We start from the raw sequence: 18,362 nt of genomic DNA on the forward strand, positions 1-18,362 counted from the left end.
AACTCCCATTTTTTGACACATTTACAATTTTTTATTTTTTATCTTTTCAATTTTCCATGGTTACCATTTTGCTGTTTTTTTGTCAGTTCTTTTTTTTGTTCAATTTTTACAAATTCCACATCTTGTCACAATTCCGTTTTTTTCCCATTTTTTTTCTTTAGCATTTCTCCTTTGTAACAAAGTTTTTTTTGGTAAAATTCAGTTCTGTGTTTTTTTTTTAGAACTGTTGTCATCAGATTTCTATTTTTTTCCATGTTCCAAAAGACTTCCCTTTTTTTGCATGATTCTTAATTCTGACTCAAATTTTGTTTCTTTTTCCCAAATTTGAAATTTTTGTACAGTTCCCATATTTTTTCCCGCCATTGACACTAATGTTTGGCACAATTTACATTTCTTCCACAATTGCTACTTTTCACACATTTTTTTTTGGGGGGGGGGCAAAGTTTTCCTTTATTGATATGTTTTATGATTTTGGCACCATTTTCAGTTTGAGCACAATGCACATTCTCAGTTTTGGCACAATTGCCATTTTTGAGAGGATTCCCCCCCTGCCCTTTTTTTTTTTTTTTTTTTTTTTTTTTTGTAGCACATTCACTCTCCTGACACAATTCCCACTCCTGCCTGATCCTTTTTCATTTTTTCAACCCGTTTTTAACAAAGCTCACATTTTTGGTGTAATTCCCATTTTGGGGCAGCAATTTTTAAAAAAATTTTGACTCTCACTTTGCCGCAATTCCAATTTTTGACGCAATTTCTCATTTTTGGTATAAACAGGTCTGAATAAATCTGACATCATATCTGAAAAATAATTGCTTGTTGCTATATGTTAAAAGAACAAGTTTTAGTACGCTAACAATTCCGATTTTAAAATGACACCTTTTTATCCTTTTTGTAGTCAGGCAGACAGAGTCGAGTATCTTGTTATGTTATATAATGTTGAGCTATATTTATTGCTTATCATGTTTGGGCTGTTCTTTGTGCTTGTTTGTGACAATTAGATGTGCAGATTGAAATGGATTTCCAGATCAACGCTGTCACATTCGGGTAATGCTTACTGTTAGTACACAATAGGTTATGACAAAAGCTAATTTAAATAGACAAAGATGAAGGAGGCTAATGTTTACAGATGAATACAGGTAGAATAATACTAAAGCTAACGCTAAAGTAATTTTAATGCCAATCGAGTTAGGGCTGTGCTTGGTGTTACAATGCAACAGTGAGAATTAGGAAAATCCCGATTTTGATGATACGCTAATGCTAACGCTAACATAGGTCGGGCTGTGCTTAGTGTGCATAGTTGTCATAGAGGATCGTTAGTCGCCGTTCACACGCAGCTTTCGTCCTTGTCTCCCATGTTTCTGTCCAGTTCTTGGCGCTCTTTTTCCCGGCCTGCAAAAGAGAAATCGGGGCACGGGGAAACATTGCGTATGCCCTCAATGGAGGGGTACGCCAATGGGGGGATGGTGTTGACCAGGATGAGCTGCAGGGGCTTCTTGGAGGGCGGCGCGTAGCGGCAGCGCAGGTAGCGGAGGAAGGCCGCGCGGTAAGTCTTGTTGAACAGCGTGTAGACGAGCGGATTGACGGCAGAAGACAGGTAGCCCACCCACACGAACACGTTGAGCAGACCCCCCATGAGGGCGGCATCGCAGGCTGGCGCTTCGCACACGGCCACCAGCACGTTGGTTATAAAGAAGGGGCACCACATGACCACAAAGAGAAAGAAGACCACTCCCAGGACTTTGGAGGCCTTCTGCTCATTACTGATGGACTGCATGGTGCGCCGCCCAAACAAAGAACCCGCCGGCCCTCCGCCGCCACTCCCTCGGCCAACACCCGCTGCACGCCTCACCAGTTTTTCAGAGGTCAGCGAAGCCTGCGGGAAGAAGCTGAGCGTGAAGGCAGCGCCCCACTTGGGCCTCGGGACCAGCTGGTCCAAGCACAGGGTGGCCTCGTTCTGCAGGGCCCGGATGGTCAGGAAGTAGGTGACCACCATGATGGTGAGCGGCACGAAGAAGGCCACGAAGGAGCCGGCTAGCACGAAACTGTCGTCGGTCAACAGGCAGCTGCCGTCCTTGAACACCTTGGAGCGGTCGCGCAGACCCATGACCGGGATGGGCATGGAGATCCCTGTGCACAGGAAATTAAATCATGTACAATTAACCCTCATTTATCAAGGGGGACATGTGCCAAACATATCCGGGAATATCTACGGCATGCAGTACGTAACACTGCCGTCCCTTGCCACAACTAATTGTACTGCATATCTGGTTTTTGTGATCATTTTTCCACATGGACTAATGTTACTCCAGATTTACGTAGCAACTGGTGTTAGCCAGAATGAAAGAGTACATCAAGAAAATGTCCAAAGTTTGCGATCATTTTTACACTTGATAGAAGTTTAAACTCTGACGGTTATTTTACTTATGTCGAAAACCATTGTCGGTGAAATTTTACGCATGTGTCTCACCTGGCGCTAACGTCCTCATGCAGGATTTGGGATTCTGTGTTGCGGTGTGAAATCATATGTAACTTTGCTGAGTTCTGTGTGAAAAGCAAACCCCTGATCTTTGATAGCTGCCGGAATAGTGGGACATGGTTCTAAAGCTGAACATGCAACACTTGCTATTAGCATTTGTCACTAATGTCGTCTCACATGATTCGTGACTGGGTGACATCATATCTCACGTTTGCTGGGCTGTGTGTTAAAGGTAAAGCCCAAAGGTTTTCTTAGGGGATGGTAGGCAACTTTGATAGTTACCTCGAAACCAATTTGCGCTACTATTTTATACATCACAACAACATCATGCAGGATTTGTAATTCTGTGAAATAACATCCCACTTTGCTTGGTTGTGTGCCAACAGCCAACTCTTTTTGTTGCTACTCCAAAACTCAAAATTTGCTTCATCTTTGTGTGTGGGGAAAATGACTTACAACTTGATTAGGTTTGGTACAAAGGGTGCACACACGAGTGTGACCAGTAACGACATTAGTGCCGACGCTAGCGCTAACGCAGCACAGCGAGCGTCTGCCGGTTGCTGTGGCAACGTGGCCGATGCTTTCACCTCCTCGCAGATGATGCTTCTTTCTCTGTTGTTTTTCATAGCACAACAAACTGTTGCTGATGATGACACGATCCGGCCGTGGTCTTATAACGTTGATTAGAAATGACAAAAGCATATTAAATATTTGTAACGCGGAACCGCAGGGAAATAAAAACCATCTGTGTCATAACAGATGCAGATTCAGCGCACATGGCAAGTGTCGCTTATGCTGTCAAGCCATACCATCTGTACCTGTGTGCGTCTGTGTGCGTGCGTGCGTGCGTGCGTGCGTGCGTGTGTTTAAGCATGGCGGCAGACAGACGGCCTGGTGGTCTCCGGAGGGAGTGTTACGCTGGCTCATGTTGTAGCTGGAAGCAGACCAAGAGACACAACTGCACCCTGATATGCGCTCACAACACACACCATATATTCACACACAGAGACATACATCTGTAGTGTGATACTATTTCAAATGAGAACTGCTAAAACGCTAACATGCTTAGTGTAGGTGTCTGTGTTGTTTTAATAATTCCTATGCTAACATATAGGAAGACAGAAACCTACCGTAATTTCCGGGCTACAAACCGCGACATTTTTCACATGCTTTTAACCCTGCGGCTTATGCGGTGATGCATTTTTTTCTAACAGCCACAAGGGGCACTTGAGCTGAAAAGGTAAGAGTGAGACTGGTGGAATATATGTGCCGAGGAAGTGACTTTTACCCGTATGTTTCTTTTAACTGGCCCTTTTAGCACTGCGCTGGCGTTAGCACTGTGCTAGCGGGTTGCTGCTGTGTTAGTGCCATGTCTCAGTGATTTTTACCGGTATATTTTTTTAACCAACCCTGTTAGCGCCGCACTAGCGTGTTGCTGCTGTGTTAGTGCTGCCTCTCAGTGATTTAGGGATTTTTTTTTAACTGGCCCTGTCGGGGTTGTGCTACCGTGTAGCTGCCGCGGCTGTTTTTTTTTTTTTTACCAGCCCTGTTCGTGCTACCAAGTTGTTGCTATGTTAAGGTAAGATAAGGTATTAAAACTTTGAAAACTCTTTCTGTGTAACGTCTTTGTAAATATCTCTTGTTTCAATGTGGGCACTTGCGGCTTTTGCACTTGGTATTGGTATTTCCTTTACAAATGTACTGGGCGAGGCTTATAATCAGGCCTGTAGGCCTGTTAAGGATGATTCTGAAGGATTTGAAATCCTACTACTCACAGCTACTTGTTTACTATTTCAAATGAGCATTTCTAAAATGCTAACATGCTACGACTTTGCGCATTTGTGTGTGTTAGCCCTTGCCCGCCGAGATGGTCCACACGGCCATGATCTTGATGCGGGCCTTGGTGCGCGAGTTGAAGCGACTGTGCTGGATGGGGTTCCGGATGGCGATGTAGCGGTCCAGCGAGATGGCGCACAAATGCATGATGGAGGACGTCGAGAAGAGCACGTCCAGGTAGATCCACACGGGACACAGCTCTGACGGAAGAGGCCAGCCGTAATCTGAACGAGCGACAGGGATTACCGAACACTGTCACATCCTCAAGAGCTAACATGCTACGTGTTGCTATGCTAACACGTAGCTACCAGAGAACAACAAGCACAAAGGCAGATAAGGATTTGAAATCATACCCTGGGGTCCACAGGTGGGACTGAGTCATTAATTTGCAAGGCACAAGTCTCAAATTTTTACTCTCCACTCTCAAGTCATGACAGGCAAATCCAGTATTACACTTTGAGTTTTGAATACCTTTGAGTTATTTTAACAACAAAGTATTAATATACTTAAATACATAGACTATGGCGGCATGGTGAGTGAGGTGGAAAGCGTTGGACTCACAGTTCTGAGGATCGGGTTCAAATCCCGGCCCTGCCTGTGTGGAGTTTGCATGTTCTCCCTGTGCTTGTGTGAATTGTCCCTGGGCACTCCGGATTCCTCCCACATCCCAAAAATATGCATTCATTGGAGACTCTAAATTGCCCATTGTTGTGATTGTGAGTGCGACTGTTGTCTGTCTCCATGTGCCCTGCGATTGGCTGGTAACCAGTTCAGGGTGTACCCCGGCTCTTGACCGTTGACAGCTAGGATAGGCTCCAGTATTCCACGTGACCCTTGTGAGGATAAGTGGCTAAGAAAATGGATGGATGGATGGATGGATGGATGGATGGATGGATGGATGGATGGATGGATGGATGGATGGATGGATGTTGGCTGTGACTGCCTGGTAACCAGTTCAAGGTGTAGTCCGCCTTTCGGCCAAAGTTAGCTACTATGATCGGCGCTACCACTCCAGCCACCCTTGTAGGGGTAAGTGACTTGGAAAATGGATGGATTATTGTAGGTAGTGTATGAAAGTGTGACGTCCTGTCCATTTCCTATATATGATTGTGCCCGACAGGGTATTATCTGCAAAAAGAAATGAGATCTATTAAACTTTTAGAATGGGGGGAATATGATCACCTGAGTGATATATGATGAATGTTATGGCTACATTGTTCTGAAATTCCTGTCATAAACTAAACACTGAGATGGTGAGCTTTTGAGCGCGAGCTGCAGACTTTTATGTCTCGCGAGTTTGGTAAACACAGCAAGTCTGCTCAAGTCTGAGTTAGTGATGGTCATTGCAGTCCTGAATCACTCGAATCACTGCCTTACAAAGGTTAGAGCATTAGAAAACAATATAAGTACAAATACATTTATTCTTAATTTACATTTATTTCATATATGTGTGCTTGTTTTCATGTGCTTGACTGACTCAGGATTAGCCGTTAGCTTGAAGAAACGGCTGCTTGTGAAAGCTATCCCTGTGAGGACGTCAGGACTTCCTGTATCAAACTGAGAGAAAAACTCAAATGCTACATTTGTACAACCATTAACGTGACATGTTTACATATAAAGTTGATCCAATGGGCTGAAATAGGTGTGAATCTTTGGATGATGAATCTTTGCACGGTGACGCACCGTAATCAGGTGTGATCTTGCCATCGACTCGCTGAGGAGGGGCGAGAACCACATCAATGTGGCGAAGATGAAGCACAATTGGTGTGTACGATAAAACTCATGATCAAACAAAAGGGGTACTTTGATACTTTTTCAAAGGAAAAATGTTAAAATCCCAACATGCTAACTGCCAGGCTAAAATGGTAAGAGAGCAAACAGTGTTGAGGAAGTGCTGAGATGGATAGGAAATTTAAATGTTTGTCTTTGGGTAGTACTCCAAAGGATAAGAAGCGAGTGTTTTTTTTTTTTTTCTAGCACGCTAATATGTACTATGGTAACATATAGGAAGTAGCAAATTAAAGGACTTCACTAGTGATTTTACTTCATGACCTGGAGTTGGGTATTATTTCAAATGAAAGTAGATCAAATGGTAACACGGAACATCTCAATACAAAAAGTTCCAATTAAGGCAAATCCATTAGGATTTGAAATCCTGATCGTGATTGACACAGTAACTATTTCAAATGAGAATGGCTAAAAGGTTAACATCCTAACACATAGCAATCTGAGGGTAAAGTCATATTTATTAGAATTGTACATAATGGCCTTTTTATTTGGTACTTTTTCAAATGCGAATGGCGAAAAGGCGAACATGCTTGCTGGCTAACCTCCAACAATCACAACAACAAACGATTGACAGCAGAAGAGCAAAATGTTCTCTTCAACCTAAAATGGTCGTCTTCCTGCATGTTACAAAGCATGGCTTTACGAGATTTTTTTTTTTTTTTTGTGGCTCGACTCTTGATTAACATCTTCCAAATTTAACGTCGTTATGTGAAAGTTGCCTCAGAGGGTGATCTTTCTTTAATTATTATTAATTTTTGGGATTCGTGCCTGGGACAATCCAAAGATACATTTACAGCATACCACAACTGCAATGTGTGCGATGTTGCTTATGGCCTCAGAATGATGAAATTTGAAGGGGGCCTTAAATAGCATCAGAGCTGTAACGAGCAGCCGTGGAGGTGTTTGTGAACAATAAATGACGCGTAACATACTGGATGATTCCGCTGTCTCATTAGCTAGGACTCTTAGAGCGAAAATAACCCGCGTGACCTTCTTTAGTGTCGCCATGAAGCCAAGTGTTTTTGGCGGAACAAACAAATGATGACTTAACATTAAGCAATCCTACGCTTGTCCTTGTACTCCTTAAGCGTAATTACATTTCTCTTAACACTCTCTAGCATGGCACGTTCAAGTGAAGCTAATCAGCTGCTTCAGCTTTCATGCGGAAGGGAAACCTGCCGCAAAGCTTCTTAATATGACCACTCAAACATTAGCGATCCTCTCCTGTGACCTCAACCAACCCACGGCGCGAAGGCCGCCTTGAAATTGCTTCCCTTAATATTCTTAACTCCAATAAACCATTTGAGGATTTTTGCCACCCTCCAAACGGCTGACAGAATTTTGGGAAACTGCATCCCCTCAAAGAAAGTTCTACTTTGCTACGTGAAATGTGGTGGACATGTCAATCGTGTAGACTCACTCAAAGATGTCTCGAGACGCCATGCATGAAAACACACAGCAAATCTGTCATTTTGCTTCAAAGTGGCCAATTTGAGGTAAATTTGCCAATGACAATGTGTCAAGGATGAGTAGGCCCTGAAAAAAAAATCTCATTGAATAAATGACTGGAAAGACACAGGAAGTCTGACATTTTCATTTGGATGACCAATTTTATGCCTAATTTCGACCATTTCCCAGGGGTCTTTCAAATGATTTGAAAATGTACCCCACTAAACAAGATTACCGTCGTGACGTAATTTGCTGGGTACATCTATTATGCGTACACCCACAAAACAGTCTGAAGAATCACACACAGGAAGTCCAACATTTTGATTTAAAGTGACCGTTTTGAGAAAAAGCAAAGTTTGAACCACTAGACAAATACTGTAAGTAACAAAATTGGGAATTTCCTCCCTGAGGTGCTCCACTCATTTATTGTTTGCTTGTCTGATTTGTTGGCTTCATTAAGCGAGAAGATGTTAGACACAAAATTAACACAAACCTACATCAAAAATGTCGTCTTCTTATTTGCTGATGAACACAATCCTTGGCCGTTGTTGGTTCCCTGCTGGAGCGGTTGAACTTCATTTTCTGCGCCGGTCGTTTATTTTCAAAATTAGTCGGTGCCAGCACAAATGAAGCACCGAACGGCTCAAATGCGGCCAAAGCCCACAGAAACCAGCAGCTCGTAAACAACGGCAGCCCCCAAAAGAGATTTGTGTGTGCATATTGCACATACTCTGTCTCAGCGTCACTCCCCACAACACTTGTGAGGATAAGCAGCAAAGAAAATGGATGGATGGGACTTGGGGAGAATTTAAAACAAGTGTCAAACTCAAACCCCGGGAGCCAGATCCGGCCCGCCATATGATTTTATGTGGCCCGCAACAGCAAATCATGGATGTCAACTTCTGTGATTCTTGTTCAAATCTGTACTAAAATTTCAAATTGTCATATCATAAATCAAAAGTTGAGGTATTGCAAAAATGAATTTGACACCCCTGATTTAAAACATTTTTTTCAGAACGATACCACTTAAAAAAATCCTATAATATAATAATATTTAACCTATACATTTTTTAAATATTTTGTACACGGCATACATACATTTATCTCAAAATACACAGTTTTCAATGAAAGTATCAATATTTGTATTTTTTTATTTAATATTTTTATTGAAAATACTTTTTTATTGAATATATTTATTTTTCCAAAATGTAACATTTTTTTCTAAAATATTTGTTTCTGACTTGAATTTAATGAAGGATTTTGATTTGAACAGATACGATAGATTCTTCCCAAACACTCTGACCTTGTCAATGCTCAGCGTACTCTGATGAGCACGTTAATAGACACCTGGGAACCCCCCCCAAAAAAAAAAAATATCTCGTCTCCTTTGATGTGGTCTGTTTGATTCATGAATTGAAAAAGCTGGTTTGCGCCCAGCGAGTCGCCGAGCTAATTGCGCCGTGTGTGTGTGTGTGTGTATGTTTGTTGTTAGTTTGCCTAATGACTTGTTTGTCCTCTCCTCAGAGAGACTAATCACTGCCCAGGGCTTCTGCTTTTTCCTTTCTCCCATTTCATTTACTCTGCTTTTGTGCTCTGTGCATGGTTGTATTTGAGCAATAAACACAAAAACACGCTCGTAACGAAGCAAGACGTCTACAAAGTCAGCAAACGTGTTGCGCTGACGTCGATTTTAAGGCTGCCGCACAACAAGCGACGTGGCCGAAGATGACTCAGTGGTCATGCGGCGTGCGGGGTTCGGGAACTGTTTTCATGAGTGGCTCATCAGTCTGCCACTCGTTTTTCCGTGAGTCAAAATTTCACTGCCTGCTGCACACGGTCGCAATTTCATAGCTTACAGCTGATCAAAATAGACAAAAGGTTTCCTGACTGCTGAAAATACAGTGAAGAAAATAACTTTTTGAACACCCTGGTATATTGCAAGTTCTCCCACTTAGAAATCATGGAGGGGTCTGAAATTTTCATCGTAGGTGCATGTCCACTGTGAGAGAGATCATCTAAAAAGAAAAATCAAGAAATCACAATATATGATTTTTTAAACGATTTATTTGTGTGATACAGCTGCAAATAAGTATTTGAACACATGAGAAAACCAATGTTAATATTTGGTATAGTAACCTTTGTTTGCAATTACAGAGGTCAAACGTTTCCTGTAGTTGTTCACCAGGTTTGCACACACTGCAGCAGGGATTTTGGCCCACTCCTCTGCACAGATCTTCTCTAGATCACACAGGTTTCCGGGCTGTCACTGAGAAACACAGAGTTTCAGCTCCCTCCAAAGATTTTCTATTGGATTTAGGTGTGGAGACTGGCTAGGCCATGCCAGAACCTTGATATGCTTCTTACAGAGTCACTCCTTGGTTTTCCTGGCCGTGTGCTTCAGGTCATTGTCATGTTGAAAGATCCAGCCACGACCCATCTTCAATGCTCTGACTGAGGGAAAGACGTTGTTCCCCAAAATCTCACAATACATGGCCGCAGTCATCCTCTCCTTAAAACAGTGCAGTCGTCCTGTCCCATGTGCAAAAAAAAACACCCCCAAAGCATGATGCTACCATCCCCATGCTTCACAGTAGGGATGGTGTTCTTGGGATGGAACTCATCATTCGTCTTCCTCCAAACACGGTTAGTGGAATTATGAACAAAAAGTTCAATTTTGGTCTCATCTGACCACAAAACTTTCTCCCATGACTCCTCTGTATCATCCAAATGGTCATTGGCGAACTTAAGTCGGGGCTTGAGATGTGCTGGTTTAAGCAGGGGAACCTTCCGTGCCATGCATGATTTCAAACCATGACGTCTTAGTGTATTACCAACAGTCACCTTGGAAACGGTGGTCCCAGCTCTTGGTCTTGCTCTCAGGTCATTGACAAAGTCCTGTTGTGTAGTCCTGGGCTTGATTCCTCACCTTTCTAAGGATCATTGAGACCCCACGAGGTGATATCTTGCATGGGGCTCCACTCCGATTGAGATTGACAGTCGGTTTTAGCTTCTTCCATTTTCTAATGATTGCTGCCACAGTGGACCTTTTTTCACCAAACTGCTTGGCAATTTCTCCGCAACCCTTTCCAGCCGTGTGGAGTTGTGCGATTTTGTCTCTGGTGTCTTTGGGCAGCTCTTTGGTCTTGGCTATGTTACAAGTTTGAGTCTTACTGAGTCTATGGGGTAGACAGGTGTCTTTATGGAGCTAACGACCCTCACACAGGTGCATCTGATTCAGGATAATACGTGGACTTTTAAATGCGGACTACCAGGTATTTGAAGGTCAGAATTCTAGATGATCACTGGTGTTCAGCTACTTATTTGCAGCTGCATCACACAAATAAATCGTTAAAAAAATCAAACATTGTGATTTCTGGATTTTTCTTTTTAGATGATCTCTCTCACAGTGGACATGCATCTACCATAAAAAAATTCAGACCCCTCCATGATTTCCAAGTGGGAGAACTTTCAATCTAGCACGGTGTTCAAATACTTATTTTCTTCACTGTACCATTCTCGGTTTTAAGCGTGCTGTGCTGCCGTGCCGCCCCAAATGATAAAAATAGCATACTAACCGTCACATATGGTCTTTTACGTCGATACTTAACTGTATTCATAATGTATAATGTGGCTGCGAATGAAAAACTAAGTGTGCGACAAAAATGTACACGAACGTACATATTGTGCTGGGCACGTTCGAATGTGAAAGTCCTTTAAAATAGCCACGTCGTGTTGGGTGGGGTGCCGTTTACACAAACGCGTGTTTAAGCAAGTGAATGCAAAAAGCTGGTTAGCAGAGTGAGTGGAGCAGTTCAAATGTTATGTATATTTTGTGGGCATTTTCAAATTCATGTCAACGTCTGCGACATGTTGCCGATGAGCACACAATCTCCCAAAAAGATCGTTGTGAATTTTTTTTATGACAGGCCGACATCAGTGCGACGTATGTTAATAGTTTATCCATTCTCATATGAGGCCCCGCAGCTCAGTGGTTAGAGCACTGGTTTGGTAAACCAGGGGTTGTGGGTTTGTATCCCACTGGGGCCTCCACTCCCTGAGAAGGGTTACATCAGATTGTGCCAAACATATATATGCGTTCATCTGAGATGATATGCTGTGGTGATGCCAAAAGGACAACAACGTATGAAATAATACCTGAATACATTAGCCCAAAACTTTATGGATCAGCTTTGCCGTTTTCTCTACCAAGTTTTTTTCCACTATTTTTTAGCATACCAATAGTTAGCGTGTTAGCATTTTAACTGTCTTAGCAATTTCTCAATATGAGTTTCTATTTATGTATCCATTTATATTTACCTTTTTATGTTATTGTCGCAACTTTTAGGAGTTCTTTGCTAGCATAGCAACTGTTCGTATTTTATTATTCTCATGTCCTTTTAGCTACGTTAATAATCGAGTCATCACCGCACTACATTAGCACTTTCTATACTCAGGGCGTTACCATATCAATGTTCGCATTTGAACAATTTTTATTTGCAATAGTACTCAACTAGAAAAGTAGAATAGTAGATTGGCCTTAGCGCTTTTTCTACTGTGGTTGCTATCTCACTATATGTTATAATAATGGGGAGGATGTTGTAATATTAACTGACAGTTTCTTTCAGCTTGTCCCTTTCGGGGTCACCACAGCATGTCATCTCAGATGAACGCACATATATGTTTGGTACAATTTTTTACACCGGACGCCCTTCCTGACACAACCCTTCTCAGGGAGTGGAGGCCCCAGTGGGATACGAACCCACACCCCTGGTTTACCAAACCAGTGCTCTAACCACTGAGCTACAGGGCATCCTATGTTGTAATATTAACTACGGTGGTGATTTCCCTACTCGGCTTACTTACATTTATTTACAACATTTAGCATATTAGCAGTCAAGCAGTTGTCATTTAAAATGGAACCCAATTGTACAGGTTAAACGTTTTGATTTTATATATTAAACCTATATGCCTTTTTGTGGTCTGTACTCAATTCTTTCTCTCATTGTTACCAAAGCAACTGTTAGCATTTTAGAGTTTTAGCTACATCAGCGCTTTCCCGACTGAGATTCCTAACTCTCTATTTCTTATCATAGCAACAGTTGGCACGTTATCATTTTGGCTACCTTGTTTTTTTTTTTTTTTCTCTACCTTGATCATCAAAAACTAAATGATCTGTTGCTGTTTGTCATGCTAGCGTTTATTGGGGCAGAAATGATAAATATTGCTGATTTCTGAAGATGGGAAACCTGTCGGGAGTCGGCAAATGGCACCTTGGTAGCGACCAATCGACAGGACGCTTTCACAGCATCGCCTTCGATTTCTTAGACATCGATGCACAGACTCGTCAATCGTAGTTTCAAAGACGCGAGGACGTGTAATATGGAGAAAGATGTCTTTGTGGATGAATTACACTCAGAGAAGCCTGGAGACATAAACCTCCTGCTTGGTGTCTTCATGAACCTGAATTTTATTAAGCCCACGTTATTAAAACATCCTTTTAAAAAAAAAAAAAAAAAAAAACAGAGTCCCAGACTAGACAAAACAAACAGGAAGGAGAAAAAGATGACTTTTGGGGTTAAAAAAAATGCTGCTGCCTTGTAGCTCCTCTTTCATCTCTCTGTGTGAAAGTTAAAGTGGTCCATCTGTCCTTGGTAATGAAACATCAATTTCCCTTTATCCATCCATCTTTCTATTTTTCCATCCACCCATCCATCCATCAATCCATCCAGTGCATATGTGGATCCATACCTCTATACATCCATCCGGTTAGAAAACAAAAACTACATAAGACCCGAACCTTGATTCTCACCCTGAACCTGAGCATTGTAAAGCAGATGTTGTAATGAAAAAGAACAGAAAAACTACAAACGAAGTGAGGTGATGAGGTGACTGCCTGATAGTAAGGGAAATAAGTTCACTTTTTTTTCCCTTGCATTTTTCTCATCACTGGAACTGCTAAAATGATGAAAAAGATGACATGAACAACATCTGGCTCCGTTTGCAGTATTTTTTTGTTGAAAACCAGAGAAGAAAAATGTGATAAAAGTGATAATACTGAAAATTTGTCATTTTTTTCCCAGGCAATCTCTTATTACTCCACAGTCATAAGGGATCACAGATTAATATACTAAGCAGGTCTTCAAAAACAAGTCAGAATCCTCTAAAATGGTTGTTATTATTTGCCATGCCCCCCAATTTCAAATTAAATCTGTTGCTAAAATTATAGGCAGTGAAACCCGAGTATTAATGGGGGGTAGGAACCAAGACCTTCAGATTGGGTTAATTTGTGTGTGATTGACACGCAGCCAAAAAGGTCTGCAATTGGTTATAGATTCCAAAAGAAAAGCAGCAAAGCACCAGAAGGGGTTATTACTTGACTAAATAAACTTCCTGTCTTTACTTCATTAGAGTTTCTAAGCTCCAAGATGCCACATCATGGTCCTAAACCAATATTTTTTAATTAGACATGGTGATGGCCTGATCTGCATCATGGTGGCTAGGTTACCCAAAAATGAAAAATAGTTAAATTGGCATCTGCCAAACTGAAAACAGGTACAGATGACTACGATGGAGCAATGCAAATGACTATGCCGCGCCATTTCTCGACTTTCATTGTCGCTAACATGCGTCTTGTTGGACTGTTTAATGAAGTCCCTGAAGAAAACCCACGCAAGTGGCGGGAGAACGTGTAATCTCCACTCAGAAACCCATACCCAAGATACAAAACCTGAACCTCAGAACTGTGAGGCAGACGTAATTACTCAAGGACCGTGCTGACCCACTTGTACTTTGTTGACAAATTGAGTCAGCGGCGAGCAGTGCACCAAATGACAAAAGCTCTGACTGCTTACCATAAAGGATGGTCACCATGGAGACAGGCATGACCAACATGCCCAGGAGCATGTCTGCCACGGCCAGAGACATCAGAAAGTAGTTGGTTGCATTCTGGAGCTTCTTCTCCAAGGAGACAGCCAGAATGACCAGGATGTTGCCCATCACGGTGATGCCGATCACCACCAGGATCAGCAGAGCCGCCCAGTTCTTGGTCGCCTTCGTCACGTCCTGACAGAACCAGCCACCCCCGTCCTCGTTTGAGCTATTCCCACCATAAGAACACTTGACGTGGCTGGTGTTAGCAGGGCCGTGTGGGAACGCGTGCGACGGCCACAAGTTGGGTTCCAGGACTTCTCGTCGAGTTCCAATTGCCAGAGTTTGAGAGACAAACTCCGACACGTTGCTACCACCTCGCAAGTTCATGGTTTCACCTTATTTTCTGGGAAGTGGGTCGTACCTTGTTTTGTTTGGCTCTCTGAAAGCCCATTCAGCACTCAGTGAATGGCACCATCCCATTTTTTTTTCAAATTCAAAAATCTCTCAGGAGAATGGATGAACTGGAACAACCGAGATAAGGGCATGGTGATGCGAACATTGAAGGACTCGGTGATTATTCCCAGTCTTCATCCTCGCTTGTAGAATCCATTTGAGGACACGCTGGCAGGGTTCTCGTCCCTCAAGGTGGAAGGTTTCAATTAGGAGTGATAATGCTGAGATCCCTGTTAACTTCTGGAGAAATATCCGACTCAAGGGAGGGTTTTTGCCTCTCTACCTACCTACATGAGTGTCCTTGCGGTCTCGAGCCTCACCTGAAGCTCGGAGACTTTCACATACGTGATTGACGAAAGCACCAAATATTCCTTCTTTAGCTTTTCATCTGAGGGCCCCCTGCAGGTTTCAGAGGAGGTTTTGGGGCGGGGGGGTGGGGGGGGTCCTGAAGAGAATTAGGAGAGCTGGAAGAGATTTCTGCTGGTCGTCTCCTTCACGCTGTCACTCGCCTTCGCTCTTTGCGCTCTCAACTGGGAGCTCCCCCTGCCTCTTGTTCCCACCCTCCCTCCATCCCTTGCTCCCTCGCTCTCTTTTACTCGGCGACACAGAGATAGCGCTCGCTCCCGTCGCATGAATGAACGTTTACGTTGTCTCTCGGCTTTGTGTCTGTTCTGGGAAAATCCTCAGCCTCAAGATTTAATGCACTATTGTGGAGTCACGAGGGATCTCTTTTTACCTTTAGTCCATTAAATTCACATTATCAAGATTTCTGATGCCTACCGTGCAAGTCTGACGATGAAGACATTTTATTTTCTCGAGAGTCACAGTTGGCTACCACAAGTGTCCATTCAAAAGTGTACTTTTTGTTGTATTTTGTGAACAATTCAGAAATTATGAGCCTTTGTAAATGAACTAAGTGCAGTGCTACACTGACTGGGGAATTTCATGTTTCGTGACCTAATTTGTAACTCAATTTACTCTTGTATCTTTCCCCATTGAAAGAATTTGAAATGGTTAATGCGTTCCTGCACCCTTTAGGGTTTGTGTTTAGGGAATCCACTTTTACATCCATCCATTTCTGTACAGCTTATCCTCACCAGGGTCGTGGGCGTGCTGGAGCCTATCCCGGCTATCTTCGGGCGAGAGATGGGGTACACCCCAAACTGGTCATGGTTTGAAGTTGGGTTTGGGGTCAGCATTAGTTTCAGGCATTTGGGATTTAGGTTTAGAATGCATGGATTCTACAATAGTTTTGAGGTTTTTGTTTTAGAGGTTAGGGTTAGTTACTTCAGAGTGGTAAGAGTTTTGCTCCAAACTTGAATTTCTGCTCCAGACATTCTTAAGGCTCCCGAATTCCACCAAACGACTCTCAACACATGAAGGGTTCACTTTGTTGGCTCTGTATTTTATAGTATATTATGTATGTCTGGTGTTTGTCTTAATGTATATTCATAATGTTATTTTTTGAACATTTTTTTCCTTGGTTAGTATTCCCAAAGGATTACAGTAGGCCAAGCAATTTAGACCTTCATGTAAAAAACGTAACATAAGAGATAAAAGATAATAAAATATAAGGTTAAGATCACGCATAAGGGTTATTTAGGCCTTTTGTAGGTTAGATAAAAAGATGAGGATTAGCATTGGGACTGAGATTTCAAAATTAAGGTGACAATTAGGTTAACTCCCAAGTCAAAAACAACTCCATACACGTTGGGATTAGGATTGGGTTTAAGAGGTTAAGGCTAGCGTAGAGGGTTTAGGATCAGGGTTTGGGTTCGGGTTATTATGCTGGTATTGGTGGTATTACCGTTTTAGGGGGTTACTGTAAAAGAGGGGTGATCCTAAGTCTTAAAAATAATCCTCCCGAGGAACAAAGCATTAAAAAACACTCGGGCGATTTATTCAATTAATTTTAAAACATGGGAAATTTGGATCTCTTAGTTTTAAAATAAAACATTTTATTTATATGTACTGTACATGTTCCCACCTCCTTTTTATCATTAATTCATGAATGTCGCACACATTTTCATTTTCATTGACATTTTTTCTTTTAAATTGCAATTATATTAACATACACATACACACACGCAAAAATGGATAGACACTTTAAATAATTATATTTGTAAATTATTTTACACTGAAAATGATTCAAACTATAATAGGTTTACAATTATTTAAAGTCTGTATACATTTTTTGGGACCCCCTATATATATGTGTGTGTGTGTGTGTGTGTGTATATATCAATTTTCTTACCCTGTTATCCTCACAGGGGTCGCGGAAGTGCTGGAGCCTATCCCAGCTGTCAACGGGCAGGAGGCGGGGTACACCCAGAACTGGTTGCCAGCCAATCACAGGGCACATAGAGACAGACAACAGTCGCACTCACAATCACATCTTGGGGTAATTTAGAGTCTCCATTTAATGCATGTTTTAGGGATGTGGGAGGAAACCGGAGTGCCCGGAGAAAACCCACGCATTCATTCGATTGGCTGGCAACCGGTTCAGGGTGTACTGTCCGTTGACAGCTGGGATAGGTTCGAGCACTCCTGCAATGTAGCCATCCATTAATTTTCTGAACCACGTATCCTCACATGCGGGAGTACATCCCAGATAATTTCAGGTAGAAGGTTGACTACACCCTGAACTGCTTGCTAGTCAGTCAGTGATTGAACTCGCACTGCCCGCACCAAAGTGTGTACCAGAACACCATAATGGACTTTATTATTAGTGTTTAAAAAACAAAAAGTGAAAGATTTAAGGGAGTTTGTATACTTTCTGTACCCGCTGCATATATATATGTGTATTGTGCATGGGGATTACGGTGTTTGCCCAGACGAGCCCGTGGCTGACCCGCTTGTGCCCTGGTGGACATTGGCAGCCAGAGGACCAGCGCGATAAGGCAGGATGAAGTCAGCCAGCAGCCAATAGATGCGTCACGTAGATATCCACTAACGAGCCAGCCAACAGCAATAGCGATAAACGCCACAGAGAAGAACAAGGATGAAAAATGGACCACTACTTGTTCTCTGTGTGTAAACAACACACTCCAAATCACCCTAGAAACAAAACAAAATACATTCTAATCAAACCATTGATGACATCAAGAGTGGGCAAAGTATGGCCTGCATCATGTCATTCTTAAATCCATATACTGTGTGTGTATATTCACATATATGTGTGTGTTTCATAGATAGATAGATAGATAGATAGATAGATAGATAGATAGATAGATAGATAGATAGATAGATAGATAGATAGATAGATAGATAGATAGATAGATAGATAGATAGATAGATAGATAGATAGATAGATAGATAGATAGATAGATAGATAGATAGATAGATAGATCAGTCAGACACTGGCAACACCACATGACCTTTATTCCAATGCACCGTATCCCATCTTTGATGATCATTGGGCTTTGTCTTCTCAAATCAAACCGTGTCAGAAAACAGAAACCACAAAACGTGTCACTGGTCTATGCGACCG

At 42.2% G+C, this 18,362-nt stretch overlaps 1 protein-coding gene across 1 annotated transcript; it reads right to left on the reverse strand.

Annotated features, from left to right (window-relative positions):
* Positions 1 to 569: 569 nt before the first annotated feature.
* Positions 570 to 14,806, reverse strand: LOC133512147 (5-hydroxytryptamine receptor 2A-like). The gene is made up of 3 exons (XM_061841493.1): positions 14,401 to 14,806; positions 4,336 to 4,536; positions 570 to 2,127 (listed from the first exon to the last, which is right to left on the reverse strand). Exons 1-3 carry the CDS (start codon positions 14,804 to 14,806, stop codon positions 1,325 to 1,327), a joined length of 1,410 nt encoding a protein of 469 aa, XP_061697477.1. The 3' UTR covers positions 570 to 1,324.
* Positions 14,807 to 18,362: the final 3,556 nt, after the last annotated feature.

Source organism: Syngnathoides biaculeatus, chromosome 14, assembly GCF_019802595.1.
Source record: "Syngnathoides biaculeatus isolate LvHL_M chromosome 14, ASM1980259v1, whole genome shotgun sequence".
Taxonomy (NCBI): Eukaryota; Metazoa; Chordata; class Actinopteri; order Syngnathiformes; family Syngnathidae; genus Syngnathoides; species Syngnathoides biaculeatus.

Excerpts from the sequence above, each read along its gene's own strand:
- LOC133512147 (XM_061841493.1), bottom strand. The coding sequence starts at position 14,806 with ATGAACTTGCGAGGTGGTAGCAACGTGTCGGAGTTTGTCTCTCAAACT. Across the intron at positions 4,537-14,400 it reads CATGGTGACCATCCTTTATG|ATTACGGCTGGCCTCTTCCG; the intron begins GTAAGCAGTCAG and ends TCGCTCGTTCAG. Across the intron at positions 2,128-4,335 it reads CGTGTGGACCATCTCGGCGG|GGATCTCCATGCCCATCCCG; the intron begins GCAAGGGCTAAC and ends TCCTGTGCACAG.